General features: G+C 48.4%; 1 protein-coding gene across 1 annotated transcript in view; it reads left to right on the top strand.

The window, feature by feature from the left end:
- antxr2a (ANTXR cell adhesion molecule 2a) overlaps positions 1-19,357 on the top strand; it is a 47,354-nt gene that overhangs the window by 13,542 nt on the left and 14,455 nt on the right. The window contains exons 10-16 of the mRNA XM_052068987.1: positions 1,177-1,246; positions 8,718-8,796; positions 9,549-9,644; positions 13,558-13,608; positions 14,865-14,954; positions 15,791-15,964; positions 16,044-16,124. Coding sequence (XP_051924947.1) covers positions 1,177-1,246; positions 8,718-8,796; positions 9,549-9,644; positions 13,558-13,608; positions 14,865-14,954; positions 15,791-15,964; positions 16,044-16,124 — 641 coding nt within the window. The remainder of the gene's footprint in view (positions 1-1,176; positions 1,247-8,717; positions 8,797-9,548; positions 9,645-13,557; positions 13,609-14,864; positions 14,955-15,790; positions 15,965-16,043; positions 16,125-19,357) is intronic.

The raw sequence follows: 19,357 nt of genomic DNA on the forward strand, positions 1-19,357 counted from the left end.
GGGCCTGCGTGGGTTTTCTCCGGGTGCTCCGGTTTCCTCCCACATTCCAAAAACATGCGTGGCAGGCTGATTGAACACTCTAAATTGTCCCTAGGTGTGAATGTGAGCGTGGATGGTTGTTCGTCTCTGTGTGCCCTGCGATTGGCTGGCAACTGATCCAGGGTGTCCCCCGCCTACTGCCCGGAGACGGCTGGGATAGTCTCCAGCACCCCCGCGACCCTAGTGAGGATCAAGCGGTTCGGAAAATGGATGGATGGATGAATGAATGGGCCGATCGATTAATCTTCGGTGCCCAATACCACACCGTACCATTTAAAAAGGGTGAATATGTCGTCTGATTTCACGGGTTGTTCCCAAAAGCACAGCGTCCCAAACCAACGTTATTATAAATAGCCATGTGCTGTCCATTATGGATGAGTAAAAGACAAAACAAAATAAATAAGGTGACGCGAAAGTACAATATGTAGTGTGTGCAGGTCAGGTTATCGAGCTTCTTATTTCGGCCTGCAATCTGTTTCCGGCACGTTTGGCTCATCTTCACAAACACTCAGTGCGTGCCAATGCCAACAAGTTATTTTCTGACTCTTGACTGAAATACTTGTGTGGCATATTTTCCCTGCTTTTTTTTTTTTTTTTTTTTTAAGGCTCAACTTGTCGTCAGCAGATGTCCTCGTGCGTGTCCTTTCTCAGTTCCGTCGCCCACACGGGGGAAGGCCCGCCGTTCCCTCTTTTTTTTTTTTGGCTCCCCGCATGTGTTTCTGATGACCTTTTTGACGGCGAGGGCCATGTTTTTTAATTACGGACGATGGATAAGCGGGGACAGGGTGGGGTGGGGTGGGGGGGGTCTTGACGGTTCTCGAACACGCGCTGCATATGCTGGGCAGATGCCACCGTCTTATCTGTCACCTCAGCAGTTGGAGGGCCAAACAAACGACCTCGGTGGCCGGAGACTCAAAGACACACACACACACACACGTACACAAGCACACCCACACAAAATGGAGCAGTGGTAGCGAAATGCCTCCACATGTGGGCAAGGAGAGCAGCAAGCAAACAACCAGAATAACCATACATACAAACAAAGCATGGCGGAATATTGACAGGCATTTATATTCTTCCTTCTCAGTGCATCATGACTGTATCAATTTTTTTTTACTTTTTTTGCTTCCCGTCCAGATCACAAGCCGAGCGTGGTGCGTAACGACTACCTGCTCTGTCCGGCGCCCAAGCTCTACGATGTGGGACAGTAAGTACATTGCTGTGATAAGATAAGATAAGATAAGATATCCTTTATTCGTCCCACACTGGGGAAATTTACAGCCTCCAGCAGCAAGAATGTATGTAGAAAGAAGAAAGGAGAAAGAGAAAAAAAAAACAACAAACATCTTTCTTTTTTCAAATTTTGGGGCGTAGAAACTGAGGGAATATGTGAGCGCTAAGTTGTGAGTAATGTTGGCACATAAATGAAATAGTCAAGCAAATTTTTGGCTTTTGGAGGCAATATAGCAAAACGGGAGGTGGCTGGAGATAAAATAACCTTTTCGAAATGAAATACAACATTTTCACGATTTTTTCTTGTTGTTTTTGCTAACAGCAGAAGTGCTTGTGGGTCAATGCTGGATCAAAACCAACCTAAATTAAATATTTATTCCTATTTATCCACCCCCGCCATTATTAAAAAAGAGAAAAATAATCATGAAAAACTAGATTTTTTTTTTTTAATGGACAAAACTATCTCCTCGGCAGGTTTGAGTTTTTTAAATGGCATATTTTGAGGAAATTTTACAAATCGTTTTTATATCGTATATGCAGTCAGCCACATTGACCTGTTATAAATGCCAAGTCTCAAAACATGTATATGACATAAATAAAAAGAACATACATGCTGTTTTAAATCTCCTGAAAATATGATAAAAAAAACTAGTTTTGGGGGAGTATTGAAATATTCTGAAAACATTTTATCTATGCACCAATTCATAAGACAGCGCACAAGTATACAATGTGCTGTTAATATTTTTTTGTGACATTGTGATTTTTGTCCTCTTAAACATAAAAAAGAAAATTAAGAAAGAAAACAGACACGCGTACAACGTGAATGCCGTGTTATTCACAAAAAGCCGCTAAATTTACAGGAAGTCGCGTTTTTTTGTCTTTGTTGCGCATCGCCCAACTCGGCACAAAACACACATTTGACTGCAATCCAATCAGTCGCATACGATTTGTAAGCGGTATTGCCCGATCATACTTATGCTTAGCGTATATCTACTTAGCGTATAGTATTGCATGCTGATCCTCTGATTCGGAGACAAATGATTGGATCAAGGGGATTTATTGCAGCAAAGATATTTGTTTTGTGTTTCCAACACATGTTACACTTTTGATTGGAATATGTTTGTGCAGCGTTGGCGCTGAACCTGCAACCAAAACAATTTCGTTGTCGACAAATTTACGACTTTTTGACACTCAGTTCACTTTAGTACACCGAGTGGAATGCATGTCATTCCTTGTAAGATATAAAAATTAATTGTGCGTGAATTAAATGCTCAAAACGTTTAATTTGTGGATGTTTGTCATCTTACAATATTACATTTAAATAAAGATAAATTGGTAATTTACAACAACATTTGACATTTTATTTCATTTTAAATAAATGCTTTTTTTAAATCTTAAAACAAAATCGTATAAAAATAATACATATTTGTATATTTGATTTCCTATTTCCTCTTGATGCAAATTCAGCTGCCCCCCAAAAAAAGATATTTTCAATTTTTATTACGTGCGCACAAACATACAGCTTATATTTATCATGAAAATATAGCATTTGATTGGAAAAAGGATAAAGTTACATACCTAATTGATCCCTCAATTGTATTGAATGCAAAATAAATGAGAGAGCGCTTCTCCTCGCACGCTCGCCAAGCATTCCGTAAACCTTTTTTTTTTTTTTCCTGGGGCACAGACATCTGTAAAGCTGCACTTGCCCGCCACGAAGCCGCCTGCCGCTTAATTAACCGATCGGCGGCCCCATTAAGGCGCTAACTTAGTCGGGGGCTGGCGCTAAACACATCTGCTGATGGGCCTTGAAAACGATTGGGCGACGGATGACATCGACCCCTCCTGGATCCTCGACGTTACCTTGTTAGCTCTGCAGATGCTAAACACGGACGTTCAACCACGGAGCCTTAACACACGGATGAATTTCAGAGACAAACGCAGGCAACCGTGTCACAGTCGTAGACGATGTGGAAAACCAACAAGGCTTTATCCAGAACCGAATGACAATGCAGACAACCATATACTGTAGATCGTATGAATACCCGCATAGCATTAGCCGCAGCCGAATGCATATAGATGTACGCCTAGCTTTATCCCAAGCCAAATGACTATGCAGACCATCGCATAGAATGTATACTTTGGTCACGTGACGATGCAAACGATGACATATCTTTATGCAGAGCCAAAGGTTATGCGTCACCCAGGTCCGAATTTGTGTGCATTTTATCCAACGCTAAATGACTATGAGAGCGAGTGTATATGGACACCTACTTAACCATTCTCTGAAGCCAAATTCCCATGTGGAAAACCTCACAGCTTTATTTGGATCCAAATGACTATGTGTGTGGGGGGGCGGCCCGGTAGTCCAGTGGCTAGCACGTCGGCTTCACAGTGCAGAGGTACCGGGTTCGATTCCAGCTCCGGCCTCCCTGTGTGGAGTTTGCATGTTCTCCCCGGGCCTGCGTGGGTTTTCTCCGGGTGCTCCGGTTTCCTCCCACATTCCAAAAACATGCGTGGCAGGCTGATTGGACGCTCTAAATTGTCCCTAGGTGTGAGTGTGAGTGCGAATGGTTGTTCGTCTCTGTGTGCCCTGTGATTGGCTGGCAACCGATTCAGGGTGTCCCCCGCCTACTGCCCGAAGACGGCTGGGATAGGCTCCAGCACCCCCCGCGACCCTAGTGAGGATCAAGCGGCTCGGAAAATGAATGAATGAATGAATGACTATGTGGGCATAGCTTTGGATGGAGCCAAATGTGGATGATCGATCGCGTATCTTAGTTTCAGAGTCAAATGCGAACGATCGCGTAGCTTGCATTCGAGTGAAATGCGGACAATTGCATCGTTTTTGGTGGGGAAATGTGGACATTCTCCTAGCTTTTTCCCCCCAAGCGAAATGCCACCTCAACTTTACCCCAAATCAAGTTACTCTCTGCATGACCGCAAGAGCTTTACCCAAGAGTTAGACGATGCAACGACCACATACCGGACTATGTTAGCGAGCTAACTAGGGTTAGTGTTTCAAAAAGTTGCCAGCTGCCAACCGTCTTTTTTTAAAATAATTCAGCGCTCTGACAATCCCGGCAGCGGGAAGGTCCTGCCTTGCCGCCCGTGCCGGCACCACCGGTGCCTGTAAACTTTGACTCCAGTCATGTGAAGGAACAGACCCAATTTTCTCCCGCCCTTTTCCCCCCCTTCATGGCTTTTTCTGATGACAAGATGTCCCATGGCAATACGTACAACAGCGTAGCTTTTTGCTACATCGCTTTATCCAGAGCGGATGGCCCCGTGTTTGTGTCGTTACAAGTTGCCCCCCCCACCCCTAATTTGAAGCAGAGGCAGTTCAAGTGTGACGCATGTAAGACACTCGTGAACGCTGTACCATCTGTGAAGAGTCCAAAGCGCACGTCCGTCAATCGGGAACATTCTGGAAGTTCTCCCAGCTGTCAGCAGAAGTCTCCGCCGAGTGACGCCTGCCGACGGCTCTCGCATATGCTCCGCCGTCAATTATTCAGCCTCCTCCATTTTCCCGTCTTTACGGGAAACTTTGGAAATCCATTAGCGCGCCCCCGATCCCTCGCCGTCGCATCCAGATGGACGCCATCGGGCAAGGCGCAGCGGCGGCTTCCGCCGCGTCCCGATCTTCTCCTGTCGCTTTCTTTGACGGATCCCTCGACGGGTCCGCTTGCCGCGCCATCGCTCAAAAACGCGAGCTTCCAGCTGTCGTCTTCTTCATGGCTTTCGGAGCCTTTCCCAGAAGTCTTTCGGCAGCAGGCTGAACTACACAAAGAGATCGAGAGTCTGAATTAAAGCTCACTTCAATCGAAAGCGCCCGCATTAAAGCGAACCGAATTTGGAATCAATCTACATTAAAGCACTTGGAAGCTCGAAACGGTCTACATTCAAGCATATCGACGCAGAAGGAGCATTTCATATATCCATCCATCCATTATCTACCGCTTATCCGGGGCCGGGTCGCGGGGGCAACAGCTTTAGCAGGGAAGCCCAGACTTCCCTCTCCCTCGCTACTTCTTCCAGCTCTCCCCGGGGGATCCCGAGTCGTTCCCAGGCAAGCTGGGTGACATAGTCTCTCCAGCGTGTCCTGGGTCTTCCTCGGGGTCTCCTCCCGGTGGGACATGACCGGAACACCTCACTGGAGAGGCACTCAGGAGGCATCCGAATCAGATGCCCAAGCCACCTCATCTGGCTCCTCTCGATGTGGAGGAGAAGCGGCTCGACTCTGAGCCCCTCCCGGATGACCGAGCTTCTCACCGGGGAGGCGCTCAGGAGGCATCCGAATCAGATGCCCAAGCCACCTCATCTGGCTCCTCTCGATGTGGAGGAGAAGCGGCTCGACTCTGAGCCCCTCCCGGATGACCGAGCTTCTCACCGGGGAGGCGCTCAGGAGGCATCCAAATCAGATGCCCAAGCCACCTCATCTGGCTCCTCTCGATGTGGAGGAGAAGCGGCTCGACTCTGAGCCCCTCCCGGATGACTGAGCTTCTCACCTTATCTCTAAGGGAGAGCCTGGACACCCTGCGCGGAGGCGTTTCATATAGCTCGCCTGAATTGAAACGGTCCGCAATAAAGCTCTCAGAGATTGGAAACGATCTGCATCGAAGTTCGCCAAAATTGGAATGAAATTTGAAAGTTCTTTGCATGACAACTTCCCGTACTCAAAACATTCCACATTCAAACTCACAAAGTCATTCTTTTGCATGTTGAACCTCACCGAAGTCGAAAGAGGACAAATTAAAGCGCTCGGCATCAAAGCTCATGGAACTCGAAAGACATTGTTCAAATCTTATGGCACAAGCGCAATAATAATCAGAATACCGCATTTGGACTTTTGCTTTGTTTGATTAGAGATAAATACATTGAAAATGAATTTAAAATAATGGTTGGCTTAGCGTATTTTCCGTCAAGGACTTTGTACAGCCATACTGGTGTACGAACGACAATCATGATTATTACTTTCGTGATAATCAATGCTGCCGTTTTTCCAAATCCATTTAATGAACACGACGCATGTCTAAACATTAAAAGCGATTATCTTTGGATTTCATTCAGCATGTCCCGCATTTCACGTTGTCGAAGGAAAAAAATATGCTCTGCCGCTGACGCTCGCGTTTAGGGATGTCCAGCTGTGACGGGAGGAGGTGGGGGCGGCGCGGGGGGTTGGGGTGTTCATCAGTGTTTCTCGCATGGGAGCCCTCGTGTCTGATTTATAACCCCAGCCCGCCATTATCACCCGTTTGGCTTAAATTGGCGAAATTGAGCTTCTGCCGTCACGTCCAAAACGGAGAGCTCACATTTGCTTTGCCCCACGCCACAGAGGGATGGATGGACACCTTTGACGCGCTTTAATATGCGCTGGATGGAGGCCAATTCCAAAATGGCGGAATAACAGGATGGTGAAATAATAATAATAATAAATGCAGAATAGTTTCAACATGGATTATATCGAATCAAAATTAAAAAAAAAATGTGGTATGGAATTGGAGAAATTGAGGGTGAAAACAAAATTGAGACTGATTGTTTTTTTTTTAAGATGTTTAATATTGATAATGAGGTGAACATGGACAGTGATGACGCCAAAGCTTTTTAACCTTATAGAAACGTTTGGCGTTGATTTTGCTTCTGTATGTCGCTTCATTTGCATCCAAAAATCCGGATGTGGGCGTGGTGCGTGGGGCTTCTTGAGTTGGGCGGGGGTTGCGCGGCGTAATGGCCCGCAATTAGAACCCTAATGATGAACGGCACCGCAATTTCCATATGTCCATTACGGCCCGTCCAATTACCGCCGCCTTAATGAGAATTCCCCATCTCTCAGAAACGCCTCAAATCCTCCGCCTGACAAAAAAAAGAGCCCGGTAGAAAAAATGCGAAGGAGGAAGAAGGCGTGCCGTTTGGCGGCGAGGCCCCCGGCCCACCTGGCGTGCCGAATACTAACAAGGAGAGCTCTCTTTGCATTTGGATTTGGCCCGAGGCGGCCAATCCTCCCGTGGATCTCAACAGATGAGCGAGCAGACCGTGTGTCCATTACGCCCACCCCCATCAATATTCCGCCGCCTTGGCACCTTACCCCTTATTTACCTGCTAAATATTTAAGCAGCGCGCAGCATCCCAAGCCACCCCACCCTCTGCTTCCCAGTGCACTCTGATGTTTTTTCTTTTTTTTTTTTTGCTCAACTTGTTGATGCCTCCCCTCTCGATTAATACTGCCTGCACAAGTAAAATGAGACTTCAAAGTATCTCATTTGTATTCACTTTACTTTTTATTCCACGGCCATTTGCAGATTTTTAAGCAATCTTTTCATTGTTTTTTTTTTTTTTTAAGTGTGAATTTGGAGTTGCATGTCTTCAGTGCAGTACCACATGATACCACAACATGCCGGGCAGCACTGAGTCCCGCTGGAAGAAATGTCGCATTCATTCATTCATTCATCTTCCGTACCGCTTGATCCTCACTAGGGTCGCGGGCGGTGCTGGAGCCCATCCCAGCCGTCTCCGGGCAGTAGGCGGGGGACACCCTGAATCGGTTGCCAGCCAATCGCAGGGCACACAGAGACGAACAACCATCCACGCTCACACTCACACACAGGGACAATTTAGAACGTCCAATCAGCCTGCCATGCATGTTTTTGGAATGTGGGAGGAAACCGGAGCACCCGGAGAAAACCCACGCAGGCCCGGGGAGAACATGCAAACTCCACACAGGGAGGCCGGAGCTGGAATCGAACCCGGTACCTCTGCACTGTGAAGCCGTCGTGCTAACCACTGGACTACCGGGCCGCCCGAAATGTCGCATTATATATTTAAAAAAAAAAAAAAGAGGCAGAGAGAACTTTGTTTCTGCTCCATGTGTGTTGAGTAGCAGTTTTTTGAAACTTTTGGAATTCCCGTAACATTGGAAATAATTTTTGCTTGCCCAGTGTTCGTGGGGCATCGGCACCGAGCCTTACGGCAAATCGCGTACATCAAGCAATAATTGATGTTCCCTGGTAACTGCCATAGGACAAAAAGCCCACAAATACTTGCAAATTAAGTGTGGGATCGCGTAAAAAGAAGTGTTTTATTTTATTTTTTTTTTTAATTTTCTCCACCCCCAATAAATCAAAGCACTTCGGAACTATTGGGACTGCTGTCCTTTTGATATGAGCGTCTGTGAACTCATTTACACTTAGTACACATATTTTGCAATATAAACATTTGAATCATTACCAAAAAAAGATTCATTTTGATAAAATTTCCTCATAGATTTTTTTTCACTTTTTTTAAAATTCAACGATAGTGCTGAGAATGTGCAACAATCTATTTTCCAAGCTAAAATGCATTTTTTTTTTGCTATTTGTCAGGTGGCGAAAGAAATGTAAACTGTTCTTTTCTTTTCTTTTTGTTTTGTTTGAAACATTTGAAGCATAGAATATTGTGTGTGTTCCCAGGAGCATGGATGTGCTTATCAGCTTAAACAACGGCAAGTCTTTCATATCCAGCGCGTACACCATCACCGCCTCCACTTGTGTGAGTATTTGCATGTAAACATCGATGCATCGATTTAGGAATCGCTGGTCAATAATAGGAACAAAAGTCAAGTCTACCTAGGAATGTAAAGTTGATCTCGGGCTAACTGAATTCATATGCTTTTATCCTGTTTAACTTGCCAAATTTAATGATGTCTAATATAGCATCGCCCCCTGGTGGTTGGCTGACCTCTCCTCACAAGGGTCACGGGGCGTGCTGGAGCCTGTCCCAGCTGTCTTCGGGCAGTAGGCGGGCGACTTTCGCGCTCACACCTAGGGACAGTTCAGAGTCTGCCATTATCCTGCCACGCATGTTTTGGGAATGTGGGAGGAAACCGGAGTACCCGGAGAAAACCCATACAGGCCCGAAGAGAACATGCAAATTCCACACAGGGAGGCCGGAGCTAGAATCGAACCCTGCACCTGTGCACTGCGAGGCCGACGCACTAACCAGTCGACCATCGGCGGTAGCAAAAGTCCTCAATTAGATATGTAGTGGAGCCCGCATATGAAATACAAAAATCAGGTTCATTTCATCATGGCTGCCCAAATTTGGAGCATGATTAAAATTGCATTAATTGCGCAGCCTTAGGTTGTTTTTTACCAATTACATTGCTTTCTGACCAAAAAGCGGTGAAAGTGACCTTTTTGTGGAGGAAAAAAAAAAAGACATTGACTTTGTGTGCTCATGTTTTTTGTATTTTGTGGCACCTGAAACTATGAAACAACAAATGGACTGTGATGTGTTTGCAGTCCAACGGTCTGGTGGTGATCATCGTGTTCCTGGTGCTTCTGGCTTTGGTGGCTCTGGCTCTCATGTGGTGGTTCTGGCCTCTCTGTTGCACTGTGGTAAGTGGACCCCCCCCCCCCCCCCCCAGAATTTGCCGACTGACGGCGTGAAAGTGGTTAAGGACCCCCTTCAGCCCCCAATCATGACCCAACCCCTAATCCGCATTGGTGCCGTTCACACAGATCATTGTCATGGGGAGCATTTTGAGGCGATGGAAATTCTTCGGACCAAATAGTGACCTGGAAAAAAAAAAAAAAAAAACATAAAACAAAACATGCTGACTTTTTAGAAGCAGCCTCAGATCGTTTTTTGTTTGACCGAAACGGTGCGAAGGACGGGATTAGCAAACACACTAACAACAGGACAGCGTAGCGGCGGCTGCAAATCCGACAAAAAGCATCACCAATCTCGGCGCTTATTATTAATCATGTTGGTCCCCCAGGTAGTGCCGTGACGCCGGTGTTTCGCAAACAAAAGATTTTGCTCGCAATCTGTCGCCCGCAGGCCGTTGCCATCTTTTAGTCGGCGTATCCGCTTCCTGTTTGAGCGTCTTTGTGCGCCGTTGCCCGGCGACGTCGGCGGCCAGTCGGCTGGGGTCCAAACGAGAGAGGCCATTTTGTTTCCCCGTGTGCCGCTTTGATGTGGTAATTGTGTTCGACTTGACCCTCAGCCAATCAGCTCTTGACAATTTGGGGCGAAAGCGCAATTTGGCCCTCAAAGGCTAAACTCGGATTATGTGCTTGGTGTTTTGTCTTGGCCGCTTTCAGGGTGGGGTACCATAGGCGGAAAGACGGCGTTGAACCAAATTGGCGATGCGTCAAATTCAGCACTGCAACGACAATTATGTCTTGAAGTTGATTCATTGCCATTCATTTGGTTTTTGGCCTTAACCGCACGGATGCTTCGCTGAAATCAACAGGTGGTTCGTGGGTGAGGCAAACTAGCAGCGGCACCACTTCAAGTACGTGGTAATATTTTGTTTGAGGAAGTGTCCTTGGCATATAGCGCATGAGTGTGGTGCTTTAATTGGGGGGAAAAAAAATCTCCTGTTAGGAAACCAGAGAACCCGCAGAAAAGCCACGCAAGCACGGGTAGAACATGCAAACTTCCACACAGGAAGGCCGGAGCCGGAATCGAACCCTGCACCTCTGCGCTGTGAGGCGGACACGCTAACCGGTCGACCACTGTCCCGCCTAACACTATTTACCACCGTATACACTGAAAATACCGTCGATATCCAATCCCACATTATCTGATCCGCTCATCCACCCGGTAGTTATGGGACTGCTGCAGCCGTCGCAATCTGTAGGAAGAAAAAGCAGGACTGCAGAGGAATTCGCATTCAGCAAAGTCATTCCCGGCTGTCTTCGGGCAGTAGGTGGGGGTACACCCTCAACTGGTTGCCAGTCAATCGCACGGCACACGGAGATAAACAACTACAAGCATTCACACCCGCATTCACACCCAGGGACAATTTAGAGCGATTGATTAACGTAACGGCGGCCCGGTAGTCCAGTGGTTAGCACGTGGGCTTCACAGTGCAGAGGTACCGGGTTCGATTCCAGCTCCGGCCTCCCTGTGTGGAGTTTGCATGTTCTGCCCGGGCCTGCGTGGGTTTTCTCCGGGTGCTCCGCTTTCCTCCCGCATTCCAAAAATATGCATGGCAGGCTGATTGAACACTCCAAATTGTCCCTGGGTGTGAGTGTGAGTGTGAGTGGTTGTTCGTTTCTGTGTGCCCTGCGATTGGCCGGCAACCGATTCAGGGTGTCCCCCGCCTACTGCCCGGAGACGGCTGGGATGGGCTCCAGCACCCCCCGCGACCCTAGTGAGGATCAAGCGGTACGGAAGATGAATGAATGAATGAATGAATGATTAACGTAACATTTTTGCTGAGAGAAGCAGTTCAAAGCTCCGCCCAGTCCCGTCCCATCCCTCGTAAGGAAGTTACATCTCGCAGCCCGCATTTTGGGAACCGTTCTCCTCACTTGCGTAGCTGTCGTTTGCGCGCGAGCGCGGCCTCCTCCATTGTTCTCTTTGAGAGCGGCTTGTACTTTGTGCGAGAGAGTAAACTCAACATACCCTCGGGCCCTTTGGAAAACACTCGCAGCCACTTTAGAAAAATCCACAACAGATTAGCAGGGACGGGGCCGGGGGAGGGCACAGATGGCGCTCTTTTTTTTTTTTTTTTTTTTCCTTGCCACCAACGCAAAGCCCCCCTTCACCAGAAATGATCGACGTCACCTGGCGTGGCCGGAAACCTGCAGGGACGGCGTCCAGCATGAGACGGAAGCATATTTTGGAGCGGCAACAAAGGCATTAAAATGTAAACCCCCTGCAGCATGTCTGGCCGCCGCCGTGTTTGTCTTGGTGCGGGGAGCTGCTGTCGCCTCGCACCCGGGGAACGCGGCACAAGAGGAGGGCCATGTGTGTCTTGTTAATATTTAAACCCCCCCACCCCGCCCACCCCGACCCTCTCCCCATCCTCACCCCACTTCCTTTATACCCCTCGCCAGCCTGCCTGGCTGCGGCGAGTCGGGATGAGACGCGAAATCCCGCCTCGGCGCCGAGCCAGCCGAGGGGGGGTCACGCTCACAAGCTGCGAAGTGATGATTTTCTTTTGTTTGCCGTTTAGTTGGGGAAATGATCGTCAAAATGGCGGCGGAATCAAAGGCTCAATCTGCTCGGATCGCGATTGCAGATACTTTCGGAAATGTTTGATGAGTTGATAGCGGTATCGATGCCGTTTGTATGTGTTGCTGCTCCGTGTGTGTTCAAGTTGTGGTCATTCGAAGGGTTCAATGCTAATTTCCGTTTTTTTTTTGATCCATCGATTAATTGACAAAATAATGACCGAGAATACATCTTTGTCAATCAATCATGGTAACTGTACAAATTTATTGATTTAAAAAAACATGATTTATCAATATAATACATTAATTTGTTACGGATGTGCAGCAGCATTTTATTTGTGCTACTAATACCGATACCAATATCGATACCACTGAAAGTTTTGATATATACCTTTTCAATCAAGACAGTGACAGATTTTTTTCTTTCCGCTGCACGTGATGACGTGGTATCAAACCGCCGCATGGTAATAAACATTTTTTTTTTTTTGCGTATTGACCCAGCTTGGCTTTTACAGACATTTACGATTTGGAGAATTCATTCCATGCGTGTCGCTCGTCTTTTTATTGGATATTAATTAGGCGTCACATCTGTCCAGCAGGTATAGCCTGGATAAAAGCCCCCGCTATTTATCCCACAATATGTCCCGAAAATCTGCTTGTGTAATTACTCGGGGAGGAGCTAATCCGGAGAGCGTACGGCGACGGTGGGAACGGCGCCGGGCAGCGTATGGAGAGGTCGCCGGATTTGCCGACGAGCGTGTCAAAGAGGAATTCATTAAGCCTAATTGATGACTTTGGTTCATTATGCTAATGACTGCGCCGTCCGCGCTTTTTAAACGCGGAGCGCGAAGCAGCTGTTTGCGTCGATGCTAACTTTGGTTGTTCGTTTTGTTTCCTGGTTTCCCTCCTCTGCATGTTTTCCACTTCTTTCTCCGACTCTTCCTTTTCTTTTTCCTGCTCAACTTTTCCCCTCCTCCTCGGGTCTCCCATCTTATTGGAGTTAATTAACTCGTCAGGACTTTGGCCCACTCGGGCGCGCTGGACCTCGTCCAATTAATTGAAGACGCTTCCCCGCTGTCAACAAGTTGATGCTTCATTTTTCACGGGGGAGTGGCGGCGGCGGCGGCGGGGGGGTGGGGGGGTGCTCATGTTGCAAAACAGGAACACTCATCAGAGTCAGCGGGAGCTGGGGGTAAGGTACGGAGAGGGGGGGGGGGTCAGGGGGGGTCTTTTTGACTCAGTGGCCTGTCAGCCGTCAAGCTCCCCGTCACAACGTTGGTTGGACATCATCTCCTGACAGACTTTCTGCTGACACTTTTTTTTTTTTTCTCTCCCTATCCAGGTCATCAAAGACCCCCCGCCACCGCCACCCCCGTCAAGACCGCCGCCACCGGTGAGTCCGCTCTCAAACTAGGGTTCTGCCTTCACATTTGGGCTCCAAACAAATGTTGCAAGTGGCACGGTTTCATATTTGGGGTGTCACAACAGGGTTAGGGGTTCAAATGAGGGTTGAAGGCCAAGGTTAAGGTTTCAAGTTAGGGTGTTGGGCGCGTGTAGGGTTTTAAAATGAGTCTTTTAAGCCCTGGTTGTTTTTAGGAGGGGGCGGCCCGTTAGACCAGTGGTTAGCACGTCGGCTTCACAGTGCAGAGGTACCGGGTTCGATTCCAGCTCCGGCCTCCCTGTGTGGAGTTTGCATGTTCTCCCCGGGCCTGCGTGGGTTTTCTCCGGGTGCTCTGGTTTCCTCCCACATTCCAAAAACATGCATGGCAGGCTGATTGGACGCTCTAAATTGTCCCTAGGTGTGAGTGTGAGCATGGATGGTTGTTCATTTCTGTGTGCCCTGCGATTGGCTGGCAACCGATTCAGGGTGTCCCCCGCCTACTGCCCGGAGACAGCTGGGATAGGCTCCAGCAACCCCCGCGACCCTAGTGAGGATCAAGCGGCTCGGAAGGTGAATGAATGAATGTTTTTAGGAGGGGCTTTCGAGACTGGGTCTCAAACAAGTGTTAAAATCTGAAGTGAGGTTTCAAATTTGTGTTAGGGTTTAAACTAAAACCAGGCTTAAAGTTTCAAGTCATGTTAGAGTTTCAAATTATAGTTCAAAGACATGTTATAGGTTTCAAATTTTCTATATTTTTCAAGGTAAGGTTTCAAGAATTATGGTTTCAAGCAAGGCTTGGATTTTGACTCTGGTTTCAACTTTTACCTTCAGGCCTTGTTTTCCTTTTCAAGGTAGGCTCTTCGGGGTTTTAAATGGTCTTTCCAGGCTAGGTTAAGGTTTCAAGCATGGGATTGTTTCAAATGAGACTTTCCATCCGTGGTTAGTATTTTAGGGTAGGGTTTTAAAACAATTTGGGTTTCAGACAGGGGCCCGATTTTTAAATTTGGGGTTCAAATGAATCGTTTAAGCTTCGGTTATTAGGTTTTCCAAGTAGGGCTTCAGCCTGCTCAGACTTTTCAAACAAGGATGAAGATTTCAAAGTAAGGTTTTGAGATCAAGTGAGTTTCAAACCAGAGATAAGGTTTCAAGCCTGTGTTAGTTAGTCTTCGCCTTTGTTGGGTTTTTGAAACAGGAGTTTGTTTTTCAAATCGGGCTTTGGAACCCGTGAGACCAGGCCAGGATTTCAAATGTTGCCGTTTCCTTTTCAGGAGCCCGAGCCGGCCGGCAAGAAGAAATGGCCCACCGTGGACGCCTCCTACTACGGAGGAAGAGGAGCGGGAGGCATCAAACGCATGGAGGTCAAACGGCTTCTGACTCGTCCTCCTGTCCCTCTTCTAAAAGTCACACGGTCGCGTTGGAATGCGACGTGTTGTCGTGTAAATGCAAAGCGGGTCAACGGAAAAGCGCTTACATTCATGTTTTTTTTATTATTTTTTTTAATGCGACAATGCCATCCGTCCGTCCGTTTTCCCATCTGTCAATCTGCGCCTTGACAACGCTAACGTGACAGGCTGTCCTTCATCGTCCCGTCGTGATGCCGTCACGTCATCTTCGCTGTCAACATGTCCGCCATCTTACACCGTAAACCCCCCGCGCCCCCCACCCCACATCATCTGTAAATCATCACAGGGATTTCCCAGCATCCTCGAGGAGTTTTAAGCGTAGCCTCTTTATTAGCCTTGTCAGGCCACGTCCTCGCTTCAAAAAGAAACCCTCACCCCCACCCACCGCCAAGGCCTCAAACATCTACCTTTAAACAGAGTTTTCGTAAAGATTTGCTCACAAAAGTACAAAATTTGTGCACACGGTTGCAATTCTGGTATCCGTTATCTTGCAATCAGAACATATGTGGTCACAAAAAGTAGGGCAGAAAATAGGGCAGCACGGCGGCTAACTGGTTAGCACGTCCGCCTCACAGCGCAAAGGTCCGGGGTTCAATTCTGGGCCCCGGCTTTGCTGCGTGGCTTTTCTCTGGGTAGTCCGCTGTCCTCCTGCATTCCGGAAACATACTCGGTAGGTTAGTGGAACGCTGTAAATTGTTCGCTAGGTGTGATCGCGGCTCATTTGCAAGCAGCCAAAACCAACCCCCCCAAAAAACTGATGGTGTCCCACCCGCCCTACCTGATCTGCGCAGGTGCGCTGGGGCGAGAAGGGCTCCACGGAAGAGGGCGCCCGTCTGGAGAAGGCCAAGAACGCCGTGGTGTCCATGCCCGAGGATGCCGAGGAGCCCATGGTCAAGCGGCCCCCATCCGGGCCCGCCGCCGCCTCCTTCCACGGCACCGAGCGCAAGTGGTACACGCCCATCAAGGTGAAGCGTCTTCAGCTGCGCTTTGGCATTCGAGCCTTAGAGCTCGACGGCGAGGGTTTTAACGCTCCGCGTTCACCAGGGTCGTCTGGACGCTTTGTGGGCGCTGATGCGACGGCAGTACGACCGAGTGTCCCTCATGAGGCCCACCTCTGATGATAAGGTAGGCGGGGCGGGTGTTTTGAGTGCCAAAAATAGCATCCGAGTTAGCTTGTTTGCATAAACACACTAAACGGTGGAAATCATTAAAAAAAAAATGCGGATGTAATTTTAATGCTGAAATGAATGAATTCAGGTCAGATAGATCAACAAAAAAAAACAGCGGGGAGTGAGTCACTCAGCTGTGTGGCAGAATTGAATGCAACAGTAAATAAATTCCGAACGATCAATCAACAAAACCACAACTAAAAAACGTGCAGATGAAAAAGGTCGTAAATGACACGGTTGAATGATAAGATAAGATAAGATAAGATATCCTTTATTCGTCCCACAATGGAATGTGACCCAACAACGTAGCAGGAGAAGTTAAAACGTGGCAGAAATGAGAAGGGAATCTCCTGCCATTGTGGTCAAAGACTAAAGACGTGGCCCCCAAAATCAGATCGAAGCAACAAAAAAAACCCACACGAACCGACTTAACCAGATCTTGAAAGTCAAAGCGAGACATTAAACAAACAAACAGCAGCAGCCGCTTCGATCTTCCTTTCTTTTTCGTGTAAAAAATAATTCGGGTGGCAAAACAGAAAATCTTTCGGGTCTCTTTAAATATAAATTTAAATTTTTGTGAGTCCACGATAATCTTTCGTGGAGAAGTTAGAGCCTGTGCAAAAACAAATCTCGTTTCATTGCCGCCTCCCGCTTGCTTCATTCTCATGCGCGTCGCCTCACCAAAATCGCGAGGGAACGCGTCGGGATCAAACGGGCAGCGGATTGACGGGAGGTCGGAAACGGACCTCTTGCCGCTCAGCCGAGACCTTGCACTTGCGATCCAAGCGGGAAAGAAACAAAGCAACAGGTTACAAAATCGACCAAAAAAAAAAAATAGACAACCGCCTCAAGGACCCACCCAGGAGGGGGTTCAGTCCGACTCCACTTAGTCCGCTGTGGGTGGTTGAATATAGTTCCTGGCCCCCGCCTGGTAAATATAACCCGGTCCTCTTCTGAAGTTTTCACTTCATTATTTTTGTTGAGTTCTGGTACTTTGTCACTCCAGCGTGACAATTCCAAAGCGTCCCTTTGCAGGTGGCTGTCAAAGGTGGGACATGGGCGAGGGGGGGGGGGCGGCTTTTGATGGCCGACAGGGACCACCCCCACCGGTTCATGAATGTTTCAGAGAATGTTTTTCGGGGTTTTCGTACAGGTGTAAGGAAGCAGGTTGTTACCGACATCTGTTCGGCACGGGTCACGGCCCTCCAACTGCTCCCACGGTGGTATGAACACCCCCCCAGCCCCCCCCCCCATACACACACACACCGTTCCGTGCCACCGCCCTGAGCCACTGCTGCATTTTCCAGCAGATGCAGACGCGCGAGACAATAAATGAGAGGGAAACAGTTTTTTTTTTTTTTCGGGGTCTCACATTTAGCGCCCGAGGGCCTTCGACACCAAAGGTAGGCGGTGGCAGTGGGGCGGGGCGGGGGGGGGGGGGGGCGGCCACAGCTGCGGTGCCGAACTCGCCCCGGGCGCAAATAAAGAGATCTGATGCGTTTTGACTGTGTTGTCGGGCGAGCGCTGGGAACCAGGGGAGGCACTTCAGAGCCAACTTGGCGCTCGCAACATCTGCCGCCAAGTTTTTCTCGGGATCGGCTGGGGATGGCAGGTAGAGCAAGGTGGCGGGATGGGGGGGGGGGGGGGGGGGCTGGTTGGCCGGCTGGGGCGGAGAGGGTGGGGCGCAAGTTTTCGGCAGACCCTTGGAGCCGTTGTGTTTAAACATGGCGGCTATTGAGCAACCCCCCCCCCCCTCCCCCGAACCCCCCCACGCTGTCCGACAGGAAGCCGAGCCACGAGTAGGCGAGCTGCGATGAAACAGGCGGCGGACTTGCTCTGCTGTTGTGTGTGTGAGTGGGCTTCCAGTTGGATTTCCATTTGTTCCTCTCGCTTCGCATCTGTTCCTCACCAGGGGGACGAGTGGGCCGAGTGCTGGTGGAGGTGAACAGTGCGAGCTGCCGGACTGCCGCGCTGATAAAATGGCGGGGTTTTTTTTTCTGTGTGCCGTTTGTGTCTGTATTTGGGAAATCTCATGATGTAATTGTCTTTTTTTTGGGGGGGGGTTGTTGTAAAACTCAGGTCTTGTTTATTTATTTAGGTGTGCTATTTTATTTCCTATTGCTCTGCTAGCGAGGGTCCTTGGTGAAGTTTATATGAGATAGCGGCGTGAACATTTCGCGGCGTGACTGTAGTGATAGAAATAGCGAAAACCGAGAGCCATTGACGATATTAATTTTTTAGAACCATAAATATATCACGGCGGCCCGGTAGTCCAGTGGTTAGCACGTGGGCTTCACAGTGCAGAGGTACCGGGTTCGATTCCAGCTCCGGCCTCCCTGTGTGGAGTTTGCATGTTCTCCCCGGGTCTGCGTGGCTTTTCTCCGGGTGCTCCGGTTTCCTCCCACATTCCAAAAATGTGCATGGCAGGCTGATTGAACACTCTAAATTGTCCCTAGGTGTGAGTGTGAGTGCGAATGGTTGTTCGTTTCTGTGTGCCCTGCGATTGGCTGGCAACCGATTCAGGGTGTCCCCCGCCTACTGCCCCGAGACGGCTGGGATGGGCTCCAGCACCCCCCGCGACCCTAGTGAGGATCAAGCGGTACGGAAGATGAATGAATGAATGAATGAATGAATGAATAAATGTATCACTCACTAGGGCCTCAAAACACATTCCGATTTCATTTGAAACGCATCCCAAAACTGAAAACATCGCTTACAGGTGGTGTGATTTTCCCCCACCGATTTGGATGAACGCCACGTAAAGTTCAGTTGTATAGGTTACAGCTCACATTCATGACAATTTTGAAATGAGCTATTTCGGTTTGGTTTTTCTCCCATAAAAGAAAAAAAAAAGGCATTTGAACACGGGTGTGTAGATTTTTTTTTTGTATACATTGTAAACAGGTTGGTGTTCAAGAGAGCTTTGTGTTGGTGGCCATGTTTACACTGAAACTAAGACAATAATCCCCTCACGCGGCGGCACGCTACAAAGCCCGGAGACTTTATGGCTGACGGCTTCGAGACTTTTCCCATGCAAAGACTTCTGTTCTCTCCCAGAAAATATGTCCCGTGTTTAAAGCGGAGGACAAGCTGTCGCCGGGATTTTGTCATCTGCTACGGACGTTCAAGAGTGGAGGATTGAAATATGGAAATAATGGCGTACCAACATGGCTATGCTAATCAACGGCT

The sequence above is a fragment of the Hippocampus zosterae genome, chromosome 6, assembly GCF_025434085.1.
Source record: "Hippocampus zosterae strain Florida chromosome 6, ASM2543408v3, whole genome shotgun sequence".
NCBI lineage: Eukaryota > Metazoa > Chordata > Actinopteri > Syngnathiformes > Syngnathidae > Hippocampus > Hippocampus zosterae.